At 35.3% G+C, this 23,082-nt stretch overlaps 2 protein-coding genes across 2 annotated transcripts; both read left to right on the top strand.

Moving 5' to 3' along the window:
- The first annotated feature begins 6,319 nt into the window (after nucleotides 1-6,319).
- Nucleotides 6,320-9,190, top strand: LOC120348847 (pupal cuticle protein C1B-like). The gene is made up of 2 exons (XM_039427544.1): nucleotides 6,320-6,489; nucleotides 8,359-9,190. Exons 1-2 carry the CDS (start codon nucleotides 6,478-6,480, stop codon nucleotides 8,992-8,994), a joined length of 648 nt encoding a protein of 215 aa, XP_039283478.1. The 5' UTR covers nucleotides 6,320-6,477; the 3' UTR covers nucleotides 8,995-9,190.
- A 7,703-nt stretch (nucleotides 9,191-16,893) lies between these two features.
- On the top strand, nucleotides 16,894-22,234 carry LOC120351204 (cuticle protein 67-like). Its single transcript, XM_039427542.1, has 2 exons — nucleotides 16,894-17,257; nucleotides 21,553-22,234. The coding sequence occupies exons 1-2, from the start codon at nucleotides 17,249-17,251 to the stop codon at nucleotides 22,042-22,044; spliced, it is 501 nt and encodes a 166-aa protein (XP_039283476.1). The 5' UTR covers nucleotides 16,894-17,248; the 3' UTR covers nucleotides 22,045-22,234.
- The last annotated feature ends 848 nt before the right edge of the window (nucleotides 22,235-23,082 follow it).

Genomic DNA, 23,082 nt, shown 5'->3' with positions numbered 1-23,082 from the left:
CTGATTTGTTATCATAATAATCTTGATATCGAGAATTACGGTTGAATCATGCACACTTAATCTATATGTACATGAGCGCTCGCACGCACACCGGCGTGAAGTTTTACAATATAATATTGTTATAAAATGCGACGACGATCCAGTTTGGTGTCAAGGCCCATCTTAAGGGCGATCACTTTGCTATGTAATTATTGCTGGTGCCGTGCATCAGAATGCTGGCGGGCGGAGCTTTGATCGAAATCCCTTGAACGAGATTACCGTGTCGCCTACACACTCACACAAATGCACATTCTACCCTCACACACACGCACACGAGCGCAACTACTGGCATAGGTTGCCGGACTGACTTGAACTGACTTAAGTAACGCATTGCAATTATTTATTACTCCCACTAATCAGTGGAACACCTATAAACGTGCGTTTGATTTACATTTACGCACGAGTTGCGTGTTTTAGTCCTTGTTATTTCGCTGCTAAATTGATTGAGATTGCTTCTATTTCTTTGAATTCATTCTGTGTATCTGCCTATTTCTACCTAGAAAGGTTGAGGGTGGAGGAGCGATCAAACGACAGTATGTGTAAGATTTATTCAAATCCACTCACTTGAAAGGGTGAGGGTAGAGAACTGATCAATCAACCAAGACTAGAGCGACTGCAATATTGAATTTAATCCAGAATCTATAATAACAATTATCATTGATTTAGATTAATCCAGCTGCAAGATTTCCTATTTTTTTCGGCCTGTTGGTTAAGATCTAAGTGTAGTGTTGTACTTTTCACAACATTTCTGTGTATCGCAAGGATTTATGGGAATTGGAAGTTTCACTATTCACAATATCATACGATACACTCAATAATACCTAGAATACACTAATACTAATGTAATCTAGGTACATTGAGTGTATCGTATGATATTGTGAATAGTGAAAATTCCTAGTCCCATAAATCATCCTGCCCAATCAAATCGGCATCTCCTTGCGTTTTCTGTTACCGGTACTTTATTCGGACATACACAACTAGCGCCCAGCGGTCAAATGGGAGTGGTACATGGCTCCGATACAAACAGTGAATTTACATCGTGACGTCATCACTGACAGTCAAATTATTTGTCTGTCACTCTCTCTCACTCTCTCTGGAAGTGATAACGGTATATAAACTTTCCGACAACCATCTGCTTTATAACGACCATTCCTTTCCTATTGGACTCCAAAAGTGTTCCATTGATTTAGCTCAACTTGTGACGAATTTTGAAATCATGAATACATAGAATTTCCAGCTCTGACAGTATGTTGGAAAGGTTGACGACCGGGAACCCCCGGTTTGTCAAAAACACACCACCTCATCAGCTTTTCGATAATTAGCACTTATTGACTCTTTCAGGCTGTCACCATGAGTGAGAAAATGAACAGTGTTGATATGTTTGCTACTCTGAGAGACGGAGGTTCAAAGTTATTAGTTTTTGAAGTTTTTAAGTATTCAAAAAATATATCTTTATCCATCACCCACATTGTCTTTGTCATTGAAACGAAATTCAGAAATGAAAAGTCAAAACATTAGAATGATTGATTGAGACGATGTGTCTGCTAGAACCAATTTGACAGAGATTATTCATTCAAGATGACTGTATCTTAATAAATGATAGTTCGTACAATCATGGTTCTAGCCCAATCTTTCAATATCAATTAGAATGGAATTATAGGATGGAAATATGTATCTCATTAACTTAACTAATATGTTGTCATAATACAGTAGTTATTTGCTTGAATCTTCCTTGGGATACTGTAGTGAATTTGAATTTCGCTCTTTCAGTCGGGAAACGTAATGTCGGCTGCTAGTGAGAGCGAAATGGCATCACTCGTGATGACGTCACGGACGTTCACTTTGTTACGTTCAATCTGTGAGTGCCCAAAGCCATTCTGACCGCTGGGCGCAAGTTGCAGATTCCCCTTTATTCTTATACAATTTCTTCCCCATTTTTCCTCCTTTCTCCCCTTATCTATCATCTCCTTCTTTCTTATTGTTCTTCTCCACCTTCTCCTTATTTTTGTATTACTTCCATCTTTGTTCTACATCTTCACTTTTTCTTCTCCGACTTCACCATCCTGTCCTCTTCAACAAACCCGTTTCACCTTGATTCTTCTTCCTCTCATGCATTTTAATTTCCATACAATTTTTTCCATTCCTTCACCTTTTCCTCTTTCTACGCCACCTCCTTGTGTTATCCTCCACCTCTTGCCATCCTCATTTTTTTATTTCTCTCCTCCTTCTATTCCATATCCCTCTTTTTGCAAGTTCTCTAATCCTCATTTTCTCTCATTCTTTAATCATGCAATTTTTAAAAATAACGTTGCCAAATTTGGTAAATCAACAGATGTTATTATATTTTTCACTCGCTCGCACTCTTTGTCTCGGTTTCAATAGACTATGGAAATCTCTTTGTATAGATCAGCAGCTACTTAAAGGACGAATACATACTTTTTAAGGAACTTCGGCAAGTTTACTCAGAGTTGGGACATGTCCCAAAAGAATTTTTGTATTATGACCTACTATACTCCAAATTTCATCAAAATCGTTGGAGTCGTTTTCGAGATCCGTCCGACATACATACATAAACACACAAACATACCTATGGTACAATCAGAAATTGCTCGCTTGATAGAGTAGGATAAACCAGCATATATACTGTAATCTACAAATATTAAAAAGTCTTATCGAGTCTCCCTTTTATTTTCTTCTTCTTTTTCTTCCTCTTCTTCTTCTTCTTTTTCTTCCTCTTCTTCTTCTTCTTCTTTTTCTTCTTCTTATTCTCTTTTTTCGTCTCTCTTAAAGTATTTATTCAAACTTTCAGCTTCCTACTTCCTTTTTTCTTCTCCGTTCTCACATTATCTCTCTCCTCCTGCCTGGTCTGCCACATGTTTTCTTCATACTTCATTCGTCTTCTTTATTCACACATACGACATACGAGTATCATTATGGAAGACAATTACTTTTTGGAGAAGACCTTGAAAAGTATGGAACGGAAGTACTTGGCTACAGTACCAGGCCTCCTTTTCATAATATCATCCGGCCTCGTTCTCCTCTACCTACCATACAGAACAGAAGCATTATTTTCATTTACAGCTTGTACTCATTGTGATATTTCCACCAGGAGAGTATAATTATTATTCTTATGACTATGACAACTGAGACTGTGTCCTCCATTGAGGGGCGTTGGCAAGCGCTACGTGATGACATTGACTTTGACTGGAAATGATAATAAATCCACAGAGTTGAGTAGATCAGAGTTCAGAGGTCGCTCAATATCCTGTCGACAAGATCTGCTCAAAAATATAGGTTGACGAAAATCGTGATTTCTGTCCAAATTCAATTCGTAGGTAATAATTTTGAAATTCCTAATTCATTGTTCGCCTCGAAAAAAGATTAATCAATTGTTGCACATTCTACAATTATTATTCAATTAGCGAGTACGCCAAGTCGCCAATTATTATTCAACGTGGAGAAAAAAAATTATAAACTTGTTACCATAAAACATTGATTACACAACGAAAGATTTGAAAACTTGCGAGCACTGGTTGCGTTTTAACCGACATGTAAAGTTACATGCACCACATTTTAAATTTAAAAACGAATATTCTAACTCGGATAGAGAAAAATTTCAACATGGACATTTGGTACCGTATTGGAATTACATTTTAAATTAATTAGTTACATGTTCTACATTATGTAGAACATTGGTTCAATCCCAGTATGGCTAGAAGGAAGAAATAATAGTTTCAATAGTATATATTACAAAACAAAGAGAGTCTCATTATGGTAATGTAATAAGTGATGTGATACTAATATGATTGATGTATGGAATTGTTTGTATTATTCTAGTATCACATCATTTATTTCATCAACTTATCATTATGAGAATATTCTTTTGAAATTGAATAAAACGTAAAAGAAGGCTCTCATTGTATAAAGGATTCAAATCCCGGCCCTGGCAATACATTTTTCTCGGGCCACTCCCGTGTATCTTGAATTTTCCCTGTTCTGTTCTTAGTCTGGATCAAACTGATAAGTGAATCGAAAATGAAATATTCCAGTTGTTTAAGTTCAATGTAGCATTTATAATGAATTGGATTCATCGAGTTGAAGACCATTTGGAACAAATCCTGAGATTTATTATTAATCCTTAGTTCAATTAAGGTGGTTAATTTTTTCTTATTGTGGAAAAATGTGACGGAACTGGATATGCAATTTGCGTTACAGTACTGAATTGGAACTCGCACTGGCTGCTGTTACAAGTCGGGCATCTGATGTTAGTTATTGTGAATATAGTAATAGAATATAGGATATTTGATTCAATCATTCTGTGATAATCATTAGAATGAAAATAGGAATTTTGCTCGATAGAAGATTGAAGTCTTTCATACAGAGTGATTCAATTAGAACACAGCCCTAATTTCTAAAACATATTGCATCAAGAAAAATTTAGTTTACTGAATGCGGCATAGTTTGTATCAGATAACCAAAAATCAGCTGATAGTTGCAGTGATAGTAGTTTTGATTTTTCTGCTCAAAATTTTCAAGTTTATTTTAATATTATTGAAACTTTCGGATTGTTCAGTGTTATTTCCGGCTCTTATCAACCCTTCGAAATTCAAAATTCATCAGTCATATCTCGAATACGTATTCTCTGAGTGTTAATCTTTGGTGAAAACAGAAATTTTAAACTTAACCTCACTTTGGACTATTTATGTGTCAAAATCAAGGAATTGAAGAAGTTTTGGGCATTTGCCTGTTTCTCTTTCCAAATATCGTGTTTGTGACTGTTCTAATAAATAAATAAATAAATAAATAACCATTTTTAGATGCTTAGCATACAATAATGCTTGAAGTACCCTTTTTCTCATAGTTCCAATTCCCAATAGCTTCATAACTTCATGAACCTAATAGAAGAAAAACTTGATTACTGTCAATGGTTTATAACGTTTTATTTGCTATCACAATATTAATGTAGTGTTGAGGTGTTTTCATGTTTTCTACTCTGATTACATGGATTCATTTGAATGGTACGTTAACAGCCAGAACAACAGAGTTTAGAAACTCTCATTTATTATTTTCTCACACACCCTATTACTCTTGCATAGAGTAGGAGTTTGGTGTGCATTTGTGTCCATAAGAATTGTAGGCTCAATTCTTCCACAGGAGCGAATACATATATATTTCTAACTCAAATATATATTATATTCACTGAGGAAATATATCTCTCCATTTTCCAATATTAGATTCTCAAATTTGAGATTTGATATTCTGGTAGTAGTTCAGTATATTCTTACATAGCCTAAAACATTTCCGGTAAGTAGGCAACGGCGAGGAGGTGGAAAAGGATACCTTTTTTCTCTAATCACAGACAAGGATATTGAACCAATTTCAATCAGATGCTGACTTTGGAACGTGAATCTCACTGTGAGTTTATTACATTTTGATAGTTTTATGCCAACCTAACACAAATTAGTAGTCAGATATGTTTTTTCAATCATATTTAGCCTACTGCAATATTTTTAGAGCATTTATACTCATGATTTTTGTAATCTCGTCAAAAATAACAAAGATTATCAATAGAAACAGTTTTGTACTTTGAAACATTGAAATTGTAAATGACATTCTCAGGTATAAATAACTTTTGGCAATAACTTATGAGAGGAAGAGTAATGAGGATAATATAGAAAGGGAACTGAATAAAGATAGAATCAACAGAAACCATGTTTCACTGATTCTATTTTCATGAATAATGAAAGAGTATTTCAGATTGGGAAAACAATAAATTTCAAACTGGGAGAAGATAAGGAGATCTAATATTGGAAAACTTCATGATGAATTACAAAAGTAATAAAATAAAAAATAATAAGTGAAGGAATATGTGTTGTAAGGAGCTTGTCAATCTAACAAAGATGGTTATCATACGTGCTAATAATTATCTTGATCAAAATTGAGTTCAGTCAAGACAGATACTCTTTTAATTGCCGGTGACGAAAATCTGATTAGAGTTGGCTACCATGCAAGGAAGTGGCCTTTGGAGTTGACGACTGTTCAAGGTAACGAACACTGACACCAAATTGATGACTGTCTCATTGATTGTACAATGACAATTGTCATTATTGTAATCTGCTTGTTTGGAACCAGAGTGTTGAACTGGATGTGTCTACATCAGACGCTTACAGGGTACAGGGGAATTGGAATTCAGGGGGAGATATTCGGAGGTGGGGGTTCGCGGAGGGAGCTCCAGGCGGGACTCTTGATATCTTTGACTGTGGGGACCTTGCCTAGAGGGAGAAAGTGCCCTCTTGCGCACTCACTCACACTCATGTAACTACAATGGTTTAGGCGTACTCTCCTGCAATTGCATTTATGTATATATAACAGAGCGTCCCCTCGGTACAGACACAACAGTCAACGATAACGTGGACTAGAGTACAAACACCAATCGCAATGGCCTGCAAAGTAAGTACACAGTAGCTGACAGTATACAGTATTATCATAGAACTTCGTTAGACCGCGTTGAAAGCAAATTCAAATTGAATCTAATATTTTTCAAAGTAGAAGATTTTCCAACCTAGAAGTGTTCATTTTCTCTATTTCAAGTGTAGAACTAATGTCGTTTCAAGAATGTCCTGAGTTTTCAAATACATGGTGATAAAATATTTTTCAAATTTTTCGATGATAATGAACCTATAAGAATTCATTCAACTTTCCAGTTATGAAAAAGTAAAGTTAAGTGTTAAAGTGATCAAATTTATTAAGTGATTTCCATTTTTTTTTTTTTTTTTTTTTTTGATGAAGGAAAATCGATAGGGATATGTGTTCAGTGATAGTGATTTTATTCAGTGTTGGACCCAAAAGGAATTGGTAACCAATGCACCGCACAAAGGTAAATTGCTATTAATATTTTCTTCCAATGAAAGGATACTTCTTGTGAGGCAATGTTGTTGAGTCAAAAGAGCCTTCTGTGTCTGTAAGTAGAACAAATAGCAATTTATCTGGATTCTGTAGATCATTAGTTGCCAATTTTAAATATTGTGGAGTTTAGTGACACGGATATTCTTTCAACTGAAAATCAGAATAGTTAAACTCTTTTATTTCGGATTGTAATATCCATAAAGTGATATTGTGCAAAATACAATTACTTTGTTTTGTTTATATCTTCATTTAAATTGGTAGATTGAACCGCATTGAAAAGTTGTTGACAAGGTACCTCGTATTTTACTTTCCAATGAGGGTATCAAGTGAAACGTGAAAAATAGGCGGTGGAAAAATGAAATTTTCAATCTTCTGAATTTCAAAGCTAGGTACTTACAACGTTCTTGAAATTATTGAAGGGTTGAAGATCCTTAGAAAACCAAATATCTGCGATAAAAAATTCAAATGAAAATTCTATAGCCAGTTCAATAGAATATTGTGTTTTGGCTAATACAAGATTTGGATTTCAACTGCTCAGTTGCTTGATGATATTAGTTTGCTCAAGCATAAATTTCTATGATTTTCAATCATTCTCTCTGGATCTTTCGTAATGATGAGAAAATAATAGTGTTGATAAGTTAACAGCGATCTTTGCAAAAGCCAATTATCCCTTGAGAGGTCTGGAACACTCGTTCTCCATTACAAATAATATTTAGTTTACAAAGCTTTTTACTAGGCGATAATGGCCCACTATGACTAGGTTCTTTACTCTTGATGATTCCATTAGTTCATCTGTAATTAGCAGTGCAAGATACGGAACCCCCAAACTGCTAAAACTAGGCTTTATGGATCATAAAGTGACATGATTAGGAAGTGTATTCTGCTTGGAAATAAGACTTATGCATTGTTCAGCTGAACTCGCATAATGCAATGCGAGTACCGTACCTTCATGGCCCGTACAACGGTTTTCATGGAACGGAGAAGTGAAATATCTACTCTATCTCAACATTTGAAAATAAGAAAGTTTCAATATTAATCTTATCAAGAGTTACCTGATTTATTGAATCATAGAGAACTCTCAATAGTAGAACACATGAACATGTATTCAAATTATAGAAACAAAAAACTGTGTAACCAGATTGTGAACTACAAACTAAGACTGTTCAGTTGCTCGATGTTTTAGTTATTTATAGTTTTATCTTAACAAAGCTTTTTCAATATTCTCTAGATGCTTCCTTTGAAATTTTGCGTGAATTCAGGTGATAAGTTTGGTGTTCATAATTTTTAGAATAAGATGACTGAGAATGAATGAATAAATTCTTTCAAATTAACAGAATCTGGATGTAACTGGATGTAAGTGGAATACATATTTATTGAATGTAATTATTCTAAATAAGTGCGTCTTTGTTACAGTACATCGTGTTCACCACCCTGCTGGCTTTCGCCAACGCTGGATTCCCAGTTGCCCCAGTGGCCCCAGCCTACCCAGCATACGCCGCCCCCGCTTATGCTGCCCCCGCATACGCCGCCCCCGTTGTGGCCAAGGCTGTGCCAGCAGCAGTCACCTCCCAGTCGGCCAACATCCTGAGGAGCTACGGCAACCTGGGACAGGTGTCCACCTACACCAAGACCATCGACACCCCCTACTCCAGCGTCAGCAAGTCTGATGTCCGCGTCAGCAACCCCGGATACGCCACCTACGCCGCCCCCGCCTACCACGCACCTGCTGCCTACGCCGCCCCCGCATACACTGCCCCTGTCGCCTACAAGGCCCCAGTAGCCGTCGCCGCCCCCGCTTACGCCGCTCCCGTCGCCTACAAGGCCCCAGTAGCCGTCGCCGCCCCCGCTTACGCCACTCCCGTCGCCTACAAGGCCCCAGTTGTTGCCGCCCCCGCATACGCCGCCCCCGCCTACCACGCACCCGCTGCCTACGCCGCCCCCGTCGCTAAGGTCGCCACCCCCGCTCTTCTTGGAGTCGCCTACTCTGCCGCCCCCGTCGTCTCCCACATGACCTACTCCAACGGTCTTGGCATCAACTACGCTTGGTAATTGGACAATGTCTGATATCTCCCAGTTCCTCTATAACCCCTACAAACAAACTTGTTCCTTTATCTTTCTCTCAAACGAATCTCCTTTTCTCTCCTTTTCATCCCTTCCTGTAAACTAATCTGTAAATACTTTTCCTAAAAACTATTTATTTATTTATTTATGAAGCATCTCTACAAATAAAACTGTTCCCGTAAAACTATTGTACATTATTTGCATTTGCAATTATTTGCCAAAACTTATTTCTCTCTGACTAGTTGTTAAGGGTGCTGGTAATGAAAAGCATTTTTAATCAAAAATGCCCTACACAGACTCATACATTCATCAAAACTTCTGTATTTTAGATTTCCGATGAATCAAATGATTCAACAAACTTCTTCAAACAATCATTTGATTCATCGAAAATATAAAATACAGAAGTTCGATATCTGTACTGAAAGATACTCCGTCCTTCTGATGAGTAATTCATCTAAGTTCTACTATTCAATAATATCAACCAAGAAATTTTATAAACACCTAGATCCTAGATAGATCCTCAATACACCGTTTCCTGAAGAATGACTTGATGGCAAGCAGGAGTGAAATACAATACTCTCTTCAACACTAAAATACTGTAATTCCATTAGAAAAGTAGCGATCATGATATTTATCTTCCTCATTCATTGTAATGTTTATAAACTACTCGGGTATTCAAGTACACATTAATATGCACATTAATACACATATGTACACTCAGTCTCCGTTGAGAGTAAAACCATGTTTTAGCAACATAACTCATAAAGCTAGTACTAAGTACTAAGATGGGATACAGTTATTCTTCTATGATGGTACGAACTTTGGATAAGTCGATGTGATTATTTTCAATACAATTCAAATAAATAGTTGACTGAGCGAAGTGAGGTCTAGGATTCAAGTCGACGGTTTTGCATTTCTCTTTATGTTTATATGTTACGCATTTACAGCGAAACGCAGCAATAGATTTTCATGAAATTTGACAGGTATGTTCCTTATTATTTATTTATTTTTGAGAAACATAACAGGTAAACGTAACTTACAGAGCGCGAGGTCTACTGTTCACAGAACTACTATTAGAAGCTCATATAGAATGAAATGATAGCAAGATATCTCTTTTTCTTTTGAGTTTTTAAAGTAATATGAATTCATTCTAGTTTTTCTACTCTCTTAGTATTTCACTCTTGGTACTTCTTCTTTTCGGATTGAAATTTTATTATTTTTTTTCTAGTTTTTCATACATTCCATATGTTTCTTTTTTCTTTATTATATTTTTTCTATTTTCGACTGAATCTCAAGCCACTAATTATAGCCGACTGATTACTCGTTGCCATCGCTCAAACTATTTAGTTTTGCTGGTAACGCCAATGATAATATTATAATCGATGTTTAAATGGAAAATATTTTAATTTTTAAGTTTTTGTAATGTATTGTATATGAAAATTTTTATATTTTTCACATTTGTAAAGTTGTGTTTAATGATTTTGGCAATAAATATTTCTTTCTTTCTTTCTTTCTTTCAAAGATAAATAGAAAAATTTAATAGTGATTGATGACGTATTGCATTACCAAATATTAGTATATTAATTCCTGACTGGAATTCCTGTTCTATAGAACTAATTTTAAATCTTTAGGACTACACCTTGAAGTATAAACGTATAAAATGAATCAGTATAAGAAAAATCAGGATTCAAAAACCTACTCGAAACCTTATGAAATGACATCCGAAAATCAAATTTTGAGAATGAAATACTAATAGGGTGAAATAACAAGTGAATTTTCCATTTTCTATAATAGTTAAACTTTGATTCTTGTTGTAATTCGAAAATCAAAAACAAATATTGAGTTTTTTTCTACTTTGTATTATAATTTTAGCCCGATAATTCCGTTTGTTGTAAGCAAAAATGAGATTTATATAAAATCTTAGGTAAAGTTGGGGTCAGCTACTGTTACCGGCTGGTCAAACTCTGTGCAAAGTTATTGGAGGGTTCCTGCTCATTGCAAATCTCCAATATTTCCCTTGATGATCCAGCAAATGGGCCTACCCCCAGATATCGTGTTACAAACTATCATTGAAGCATCTGTTCATTTCGAGCATTCAAACATTAATAACAACATAATAATTCGTCAATAAAGTGAGACAAATATTTCTTACTACTTTTACTTCTTCTTACTAAGAAGAAGAAGAAGAATGGAAGAGAAAAAATGAAGTAGAAAGATAGTATATTGCAGTAGAAGAAAAACCAGAAAAATAGAAAGGAATAGAGATGAAGGAAACTAAAGAGTGGAAACTTCTCAAAGTGAAAATCGAAAGTATTCACTTATTGATAAGATAGAATCGAGTAAGCATCCAGGGGCAGGTTAAATTTTAGGCTTTATTAATACAATTTCTATGATAGATTCCTGGATACATCCATTCTGCAATAAGAGCTCATTATAGGATGCATAATAAAAACTTGAAGCTAGGTACCACATTATGACTATAAAGCGAGATTCTCGTTTTTACCATTTTCGAAGAAATTCAGAAGAATGACGGCCATACATATTCTTGTGGTAGGCAGAACATAATACATGCTCAATTTATGGTGAATCCAACCTTGAATTCTTTGATTTTTGTAGACTACATATTATCAGTTCTGTGAGCTGGAAAATGTTTAACTTGACACAATTATTCATGAAGTAAATATAATTTGTATAGAGTGAGATAATATCGATACAATATGGAAAAAACAATAAAGAGCAATCTATCAATAGTGAATAGATTACAGATTACCATGCAATAATGCATACAACATACGAATAAGAAACTGCTTGAATTGATCCAAGTTAAATATTGCTTAAGCCCCTGCTTCTAATTGAATGATTATTACATATAAGGTTTTATTAGGGAATCATACTCATTACCTTAATAACAAGGTCAGAATTTGGAACCCGTTTTTGTTCAATTCAAAAGTAGCTGTTCCTTTCCAATTTTATTGGATTGGAAATTATAGATCACATCGTTGGAACCGGACTTTCTTGATTCTTCTCTCAATGAATAATTTTCGGTACTTCGATAACTTGGAGTACCAATAGTACATGAAAGTTTTATATTTTCAAATAATCATCGATGAATACAACTGCTTAGTTGATCTGCCACGTACATCTTACAAATTACTCGTTTAATGATAGATAATTAGTACTCTCAATAACAATACTAGTTAGTACAACCAAAAATCATTTATTCTTCAAAAAACAAATTTACAGTATAAAATACAACACTTTCACAAAACTTGTCTAACCTAATCCTTATATGACAATTTACAAGACACATTGAGAAGAAAAAATCCCTGCAAAGGTTTAACCTGAGCGCAGGAATGAGTCGCTATAAATAACATAATAACAATATCGAGGGAAACAGGATGTTGAAAAACTACTCTATAAAATGAAAGAAATTAATATTAAATATACATACAGTTAAAGTTAATTGCAATAATTCGTGAAAATAGAAATGTACAAAATATAAATTACAAATATTGAACAGCAGCACAACTCATGATTATAAAATGATGATAATCATAGCATATAATTTATGTAAACAGTATCCACTATGCTTAGCATATTGAAATTTATATACAATATAAAAAGAAATGGAAAATCACGTAGTTTAATTCATGAATCAGTTCAAAAAACATTGAAAATAAGAGGGAAAGGTATTCACTACAAAAGAATACATTATTCAATAGTTACAAAAAAGTTTGATATTTGTTATTTCTAAAGGTTATTATAAATTTGGAAGGAGAAAATCTTTGATCAATACAGAAAGTATAGGATCTTTAGTAAATGAATTTTACTTGTATCAAAATAGTTTTTCATTGAGCTTGAATGCTACAATACATTTATCCAATTCATGCCTAGTTCTACTGTTTAATCTGAAATTGACAAAATCAAAAGGTATATGATTCAGTAGTCTTTTAGCTACAAAGACAAACTGCCTACAGCACACGTCCAACACTGTACGATCATTCTGAAAAGTAATGCTAGATGGTCTCAAATCATACATAGTCTCTCGAAGTCTGAAGTTATTTTTGTTTTTTATTATATATAAGAGAAGACTCTTTGTATATAATTGTCTGACAGTTAATACTTCGAACTCATTGAAAAGATCACTGCTGGGGTAACGTCTTGGTTTGGAAGTAATTGATTTGATTAAACATTTTTGTATGGTGAATAATTTATTGAGATGGATGTTTCTGGCTCCTCCCCAGGCTATTATACCATATTGCAGTACTGATTGGGCATAAGCAAAATAAACTAGACGAGAAATATCTTTATTCTTTAGCATACCAATATTGTGAAATTTAAAAATTAGATACCTCAATCTTCGACATAAGCTATTTATCTGTATATCCCATCTAAGATGGCGGTCAAGAATTATGCCAAGGAATTTAGTTTTTGTAGCACTCGCTATTATCGGGCAGTCACAGTTCACCAATCTGTTACTAAGACAGGTATGTGAATGAATTTTAATATTGTTGAATTGATTAGGTTGGCCGGTTTGATTTGGAGAGAAAGTTAAATAAGTACTTTTTGTGGTGTTTAATGTCAAAGTGTGGTGATCCAAGTATGCCTTAATTTTACTGAGACCATTTTCACTAACTCTTTCCATGTCGTTCCAGGAGTTAGTGGTGAATAGTAAAGTAGTGTCATCAGCATATTATGATAAAATTTCACAATTTTCTATTTCCAGGTTAAGCATGTCATTAATATAGATGAGGAACAAAATTGGTGATAAAACTGTATTTTGCGGGAGCCCATAGTCTGATAAATTAGCTTCACTTGTAACACCATCCATAGCCAGAAATTGGGAACGACCTTGTAAATAATTCTTGAAAAGTTCCAGGGGTACACCTCTTATGCCTAGGCATTGCAGTTTTTCCAGAAGCATAGAATGTGGGATAGTGTCAAATGCCTTACTCAGGTCCAGGAAGACTCCCAATGTCTTTTTCCTATTATTAAAATTATTATATAAGATCTCCACAAGTTTGACAATAGCATCTTCTGTGCATTTACCTTCTTGAAAACCAAACTGATTTTCGTGAATAATATTGTGTTTCTTTAGATAGGTTACCAGATAATAAACAAGGTATAAAATGATAACATGAACCAAAATATAAACAAATATACAACGGAATCATCACTTCTTCAATTTATCATCTTCCTTGTAGTCCTATACAATTTGAAAAATATGTTCAGCTCAATATAAAAAATTACTGTAAAAATAATATATGGTCACTGTCACTGGTGTAGTGTGTTTAATAATTTCCTTGACAATGGATAAAATTTATCCATGCAATTAGATGCTCCATATTAATTTAATTAGATGCTCCATTAAAGGGTGAAAGTGAGAGTTTAAACCCAAGTCCACCCCCACTTTTTGTATAATTTGAATGTTACAAACCCCCGTAGATTTATTGTTTATATCAAACTCTAAAATCCGATACAAGCTCCTCAGGTTCTGATTCAACTATAAATCTTGTACCATTCAAGTTTACAAACCCATCTACACCACCAGCTTCAATCAAACCTAACTGCAGCAGCAGTAAGTCTCAATTTCCGCTAACAAAAAGTGGAAAATGTCTGGAATCTGAACGTAACTGGAGAAGCGGGTGATAATGAAGAAATAATCCAAGTGAACAACCTGTTGCGATTTGTTCCTGAAATATCACTTGAAATCTAGCAAGAGATTAAGTATGAATTTGATTATTCTTAGAACTAATAGCGGCGCTAGTCAGAATACGTACTGACAATTTATATGTATTTTGGTATTTTCGATTAGAAATTAGAATAGGTCTACGTTGATTACCATTATTATTTATAATTTTTTTATGTTTAATAAATCAACCAAAAAAATTGTTGATAAAGAGAAATAAATTCAATGAATACTTAGGTACTGAACTAGATTAAACGGAATTTCATGTTTCGGTAAATGCAGTAAACTAGTTTGCTTCACTTTGCGCCTATGTTCCATCCAGCTGTACACTAAACATTGATCATGACTGTCATGCAGTATGCATTCATGCTGCATACAGGCGCTTTGTCACTCTGCTACTGCTATATTTCGTAATAGTCATTTACAGTAAATAAGGTATTGTAAATTTGAAAATGATAAATTGCAGAAAAAATCAAAGTAATATACCAAAACATAAGCCAAAAATAACACAGTTCAATCTAGAGTCTGTATCACCACAGACCGGTGTCATTTTCATTGAAACTTTTTAATCAGTTAGGGATTCTTTTCACCAGGTTACTTTACCGTTTTCAGTCCATTATCAGATTAAGACTTGTGAGAGATGGGAAAAAGAAAAATGTTGTCTACAAAATATTGTCTATCTCCAATTTTGAAAAAGTCTGAGATTCATACATTTGCAAAATATCACAATCAAGTCTATCATTAATTGGAGTCCCTATCTGGGAAAGGGCATTTTTATTCAACCTGATAGATTTTTGCAATTCCAAGAAAATTGGAAATTTGGAAAAAAGTTGGAAATTTCGAATCAATAGTTGATATAATCGAGCTTGAAAGTCTGCATTGACGAATATGGCAGAAAAGGAAGGATGTTCGTATGAAAATTGCAGGCGAGTGAAGCTGGCCTCTCAGCCGGGAGGCTGGTTTTCTCCGGGGCGGAGCCCCCCTGGCAGGATAATTAGAGAACGAAGCGCAATTGATATCAAAATAGTCATTCCGAATCGAAAATTCAATTCAATATACCAACAAAGGTGTCAAAGACTACACTTATATTGAAACTTTTCCATTGAACTTTCATCAAGAGAAATAATCAATGGGATTCCTTATAAATATTTATTGAAATGTCCCTTCGAATAGAGGATACTTCTCCCATGAGAAGTCTACTTTGGAGCAGCTTCATCGATTCACTGAATCCAGTGAATACAATTTGTTGAGAGAAATAGTGCTGATTGATCTCATTGGAGAATCATTGTTGTTGGTTAATAATTCAATAGACTTTCTTCCTCTAATTAAATTTTGAACAAGGATTTTTTTGTTGTATTTGAATTTCCGTTACAATGAAGGTAAATTTTAGAATTTGATAACTACATTGATGATGAAGGTGCTTAGTTTTATTGATATGAAATATCATAAATGGTTATACGGTATTAACATTGATTATTTAAATCTCACCAACATCAGTCATTCAAATATTTTTTTTTAATGCAGATAACCTACATAAGATTCTAATTATATACGTTTATGAATAGCAATCAAATTATGGAATTATAATTGCTCTTGATTGAACTTCATTTTTTACAATAATTAAATAAGTAATATTCATGGTTAGCATGTTGTACATCAGAATCAATTCAAAACCTCAGTACAAAAGCCAATAGCGTATCCCTTATGTGGAGAAGATTCTGTTTTTGAATGTTTTTGATTCTCGATTTCAAGAAGTGAAGATCAGAGCCCAACTCGCCATGGATCTGCATTTCAGTATCGTAGGTCCAATAGGGTTCAAATAAGATTATTACTTTCAATTAGATGCAATGCTCTTCCATTTTCAGAGCTGAGAAAACTAGTGTTACATACAAGATAACAAACCGTAAATTAATTTATAATTTATTTATTTATAATACAAATGACAATGTAATAACATTGGTAGATAAAATAATAAGTGAAAAAAATAAGTCTGATATGTTCACTATCAAGCAGAAAAAAGACTGGAAATGAATGGACAATATTAGTGTAGGCTATGAAAAATGCTGCTGACTAGAGAGGCAGGTATCGAAGTATTACGGTACGTGTTAACTACCTGTATTGCTAATGATTTAATTCCTCACCTAGTCTGGGTAGAAGACCACATGATACGGTATTTGCCCTTTGAGCAATTCCTGAATCTTCACGCGAGCAACCAATTAACATTATCCTTGCACTATCGTCTGCTCTGAATTTGAATGTTACTTGTCACACCGGCTGCCTCTTGTTTGCGTAATTTGTGAAACGTCTCTTATTCTTGATCTTGAACGTGTGTGTGTGGATTTATTATTATTGATCGTATCTGGACCCAGCCTCCAAGATATGACACAACAAAGACAGGCCTGGGTGGGAAAAATATTTGGTTTGCAGCCAGGGAGGGGCGTAGGACCAGTGATATTTTTCAAGAGGGGCTTCTTATAAATACGCCAATCGCGATTTGGTTCATCACAGTTTCAGCTTCAGCAACAAGAGGCAGATACCCCACCAACAACCAACATGTACAAGGTAAGATCTGCATAATATTTCACAACCTGCTATCTGAGTGTTGATAATAACTTATTATCTTCGGCGTGGAACTGGTTCAACTTTACCCGTGCCTTAACGCGCTACAACCGGTTCAGCTGACAATGATAAATCAATATTTCTGTTATTATCGCATCGTTCAAGTCCACATCGCGATCACAGTGACAGTTTCTTAGGAATAAAGTCGTTGAATTCCAGTGTGTTAGCAATACTCTGTATCCACCCATTGGATTTGACATTTACATATTAACGCAACTGGGTCAATGTGCTAGCAGTGTTATATCAGTTAAAATCAATCTTGACGTTTCCTTCAATTAAAAATAATAATATAAGTGCTAGAGGATCTCAATTTTTGTTGGCCAAAAACTACCAATAAAAATAGAATGGAAATTCGACATAATTTGAATAATAAAAATGGAAGATCATTTAGTGATTCAAGAGCTTTTTATAGCTTTTGAAATTCTTTTCAATTGATGTTAGATGAATAAATACAAGTTATATACAAGGTAAATATACATTTATGAAGTTATTATTGAAAGTCCTCTAATTTGTGATTTAAAATCATCGAAAAAATAAATACTATTTTTTTTATTTATATTTTTTACAAAGAAACACTGATTGGGAGGAAAAAAACTAAGGATACTCCTTGTACTATTTCTCCCGCAAATTTAGATAGGTAACATTTTAAAAGTCCAAAATAGGGTTATGATTTCACTTTACTAAAATGCATTCTTCACGAATTTATTGATGAAGTACAATAGTTTTCAATGGTTGTATACAGTTGTTCAATTTCAATCATTCGATTTTTGTATGGCATTCAACTCAAAATCATGAATGTTTTTATTTTATTTTGTATTTCTCATAGACTTTCCAATTACAGTTTTTCAAATTCATCAATAGCCCATTGTTTCACTTATCATTTACTAAGTCACTTATTTCAGAAGTCAAATAATTTCCATATTTTTAAAATTCAGTGGATGAAATGGAATGATCATTTTCATTGATTGAAATACTTAAAAATCACATTGAAACACTATTGGCAATGGAGTCGTAGTTCCAAAAATCTATAACATGAAATATTTTTTATTTATCACATCATTCAAAAGCTGGTCAAACTTTTGTTACAATTTTCACAATGATAAAGAACGCGCTCCCTTTAAGATATTGTAATTGTACAACTATTATTTGGTGTGTCCTTATGTCCTCATTATGGGAGTTTTCTTATACTTCTACACTCTACTTCTATACACCGTACTATTATACATAACACTCTATGGCTAAGAGTGTGGTTCAGCTTCAATATGATATTGTTTTTACAGTAATATAATGTATCACCAATTTTTAGGCCAAGATTTTGTATCAAGCTTCTAAAGAATATCATTGCAATTAAACTTTGAATATAGAAGGTATATATCAAACGTAGATTGTAGTAATTGATTTTCTACCTGCGATTGGCGACTGCAGTCATCAATACCCATCAATCAATCTCCATTCCTATTCGAAAAAAATCTGGTGTGGTACACTCACACAACATTCCTTGCTCATTGAACTGTAAGCCCCATTCTCAAACTAGAATAATTCAGGGGAATAACATAATGACGATTGGCTGCAAAATATTTGAAACTACGATCAGACTTCTATATATAATTGTTTTCAGAATACTTTTTACTTTCCTTGCCCTATTACCATAGTTAAGGAAAGTATTGCTTTCCGAAAAAAAATTAAGGTTCCCCAATTTCTAAATTTCTATACGTTTCAAGGTCCCCTGAGTCCAAAAAAGTAGTTTTTGGGTATAAGTCTGTATGTGTGTGTGTGTGTGTGTGTGTGTGTGTGTGTGTGTGTGTGTGTGTGTGTGTGTGTGTGTGTGTGTGTGTGTGTGTGTGTGTGTGTGTGTGTGTGTGTGTATGAGTGTATGTGCGTCTGTGTACACGATATCTCATCTCCCAATTAACGGAATGACTTGAAATTTGGAATTTAAGGTCCTTGCAATATAAGGATCCGACACGAACAATCTCGATCGAATGCAATTCAAGATGGCGGCTGAAATGGAGAAAATGTTATCAAAAACAGGGTTTTACGCGATTTTCTCGAAAACGGCTACAACGATTTCGATTAAATTTATTCCTAGAATAGTCATTGTTAAGCACTATCAACTGCCACAAGTCCCATATCTGTAAAAATCTCAGGAGCTCCACCCCATCTATGCAAAGTTTGGTTTCAGATTCTCAATTATCAGCCTTCAAATACAATTTGAACAGAAAAATTCAAGTGGAAAAGATTGAGCATGAAAATTTCTACAATAAATATATTTAGTAACACTTTCACCTGAAATTGAAAATAAGCTCGAAATTCGAGAAAATGTGATTTTCCAATTGCAAACTGTTGGCAACTGTTGATTCTATTAAATGATTCACTTCGAAGAGATAGCAGACCTCGTGTGTATCCAGCGTTATTGTCCTGTCACCAGCTGACTGAGATCTTTGTTTATAAGTAGACTTGAGATGCGCGTGAACACTAGCGTCAGGTGATCAATTCTCATAACGGCAAGGAAAGTTTTGTGAGTGCGCCACACCAGATTTATTCCTTTGTGTAATTATTGTGAAATTCGATGATTTTTAAAAGTCGTCAAAACAGCTGCTCTACAGATGAAATATCTCGACTATGTGTTCTTCTTATGAACTGCTATACCTACCTACCTCATGCACGAGAACGAGGTTACAAAGTCCATTTCTCAAGGATGGGGTGGACCCCCCATTAGTTTCTTAGGAAGGAGACTCATGCCAGTCGATAGAGCTGATAAATAACTATACAGGGTATGAATTTGAAAAAAATCGGTCAGGTAATTTTTGAGAAAATCGTGAAAAACATGGTTTTTTAGTAATTATCCGTCATTTTTCTCAAGAATATTACGGAGCTCCTGCAATTTTCTCAGAAATGAGACTCATGCCAGTTGATAGGGCTTATGAATAGCTATCCATGGTATGAGTTTGAAGAAAATCGTTGGAGCCGTTTTCGAGAAAACCGTGAATAACATGGTTTTTTAGTGATTATCCGCCATTTTTCTCAAGAATATTACGGAGCTCCTGCAGTTTTCCCAGAAATGAGACTCATGCCAGTTAATAGGGCTTATGAATAGCTATCTATGGTATAAATTTGAAGGAAATCGTTAAAGCCGTTTTCGAGAAAACCGTGAAAAACATGGTTTTTTAGTAATTATCCGCCATTTTGAATTCAATCTTATTGAATTTCTTATTGTCGGTTACTCATGGTATAAGGACCTTAAGTTTAAAATTTCAAGTCAATCAGTTGATTAGGAATGAAGTTATCGTGTTCACAGACATACACACACACACACACACACACACACACACACACACACACACACACACACACACACACACACACACACACACACACACACACACACACACACACACACACACACACACACACACACACACACACACACACACACACACACACACACACACACCACACACACACACACACACACACACACACACACACACACACACACACACACACACACACACACACACACACACACACACACACACACACACCACACACACACACACACACACACACACACACACACACACACACACACACACACACACACACACACACACACACACACACACACACACACACACACACAGACCAACACCCAAAAATCATGTTTTTGGACTCAGGGGACCTTGGAACGTATAGAAAACTTGAAATTAGGGTACCTTAATTTTTTTTGGAAATCAATACTTTCCGTACCTATGGTTATGGGCAAGGATAGTAAAAATGAACATGTAACGATAAATTATAGGATGAGTGTTCAAAATTGGATTTAGAAATAAATTCATATTCTTATTCCGATGGAATGGAATGATGAAAATATGACAGTCTTTGTAGGAGTTGAAGATCTCGTAAGCAGTGACTTATCATAAGCAAGAAATTTCGTGATTTCAATATTACTTTCTTAAATTTATGAAAAACATATTTTCTCTCTTGTAAATTCTGATTGAAATTGATAGATCTTTCGTTAATTCGATTCATGATGCTGAGTTACATGCAGGTAGGATGTAGGATTAATAATTATCTGGCATCAATGCTTTGCTATCTTTATGCTACGATCTTCATGATGCAACTCAGCATTAGGATGGGTTTTTTTTTATTTGATTATCTAAGAAAATCTTTAATAAATTGTAAAATAATATGATTTGATTGGAAAACAAAGATGACTAATCGAGTTTTGTGTACAGTTTTTGATCGTTGCCGCCGTCGCTCTGGCTGTTGCCGAGGCTGGCTACGTTGCCGCCCCCGCATACGCCCCCACCGCCTATGCCGCCCCCGCTGCATACGCCGCCCCCGCCGTCACCTCCCAGTCGGCCAACATCCTGAGGAGCTACGGCAACCTGGGACAGGTGTCCACCTACACCAAGACCATCGATACCCCCTACTCCAGCGTCAGCAAGTCTGATGTCCGTGTCAGCAACCCTGGATACGCCAGCTACGCCGCCCCCGCCTACGCCCCAGCTGCATACGCCGCCCACGCCTACGCCCCAGCTGCATACGCCGCTCCCGCTTACCATGCCCCAGCTGCATACGCCGCCCCCGCCTACCACGCACCCGCTGCCTACGCCGCCCCCGTCGCCAAGGTTGCCGCCTCTCCCCTCCTCGGAGTGGCCTACTCTGCCGCCCCCGCTGTCGCTCACATCTCTTTCGATGGATTCGGCGCTCACTACGTCTACTAATTTCGTCAATACCAGTTATCTCCTCCTCTCATATCTCACTCCAACTCATTCTTCACCTTTTCCATTCTCATAATTTCCTCCTCAATATTGCTCAATCCAAACTCTATCTTCTGATAGAGTTACTGTTAAATAGACTGTTAATTTATTGTAACTTATTGTTGTAAGTTCAAATAAATATACTTCTAAAATAGTCTGTGTATTCCATAACGTGTTGATTCACCAAACCAGATTTTCAAAAGCCAGAATATTGCATGAACTTCCTTCCGTGAAATGAGCAGAAAAAAGTCTATAGTAGAATTATAGAACTAGTGACCCCCTGGGTTGGAGAACTCGTTCAAGAACTGTTGAGTAATGAAATCTTTGTAACCCGCAACTTTTAATTATACAGAGTTGGTGAACATTTATGGAAACAGCTAAATATTTCTCATACAAGAATAATTTGACAGTAGGTTACATTGGAAATCCGATTTGAGATGAAAAATTACTCTTCAAAAATCACTTTGTCGCTTCAACATTTTTGAATCCCTCATATGAATTCAGTTTTTTAAATGAGAAAGTGGTCATGTCATATATGATCCCGATACAGAATTCCAAGAGAAAATAAATGGCGAATACCGCACATTAATATATCAACCCGTTTCATTTTGTTGATGTGAAAGTTGTAGTAGCCTATTATAGTCCAGTCAATATAGACATAAAAAAGGGGGTGGGCTTGCAATTTATATTGTAGTTCTGATTTTCTAATATATTATTTGGGTACATAAGAGAAGTCCAGAAACAATTTCTTCATGCAAAATTTCCTTGTGCTAGATACAGAGTGGCCCAAAAACCTCGTATTTTCGGCTCATTTTCCAGTTTTCAGCTATTTCTGCCAAATCTCGTAATCTGACAAAGAAAATTGTACACTCAACAATAAATTTTTCACTTTTCGACCGAATTTGACTTATGATGCATGATTTTGGACCGCCTTGACGAGCCGAGAAGAATAAAGTGTAGCACGATGAAATCCAAGCATTGTGTCAGAAGTTATGAGTGTTT

This window comes from Nilaparvata lugens, chromosome 4 (assembly GCF_014356525.2).
Source record: "Nilaparvata lugens isolate BPH chromosome 4, ASM1435652v1, whole genome shotgun sequence".
Lineage (NCBI taxonomy): Eukaryota > Metazoa > Arthropoda > Insecta > Hemiptera > Delphacidae > Nilaparvata > Nilaparvata lugens.
This window is presented reverse-complemented; position numbering and strand designations above follow the sequence as displayed.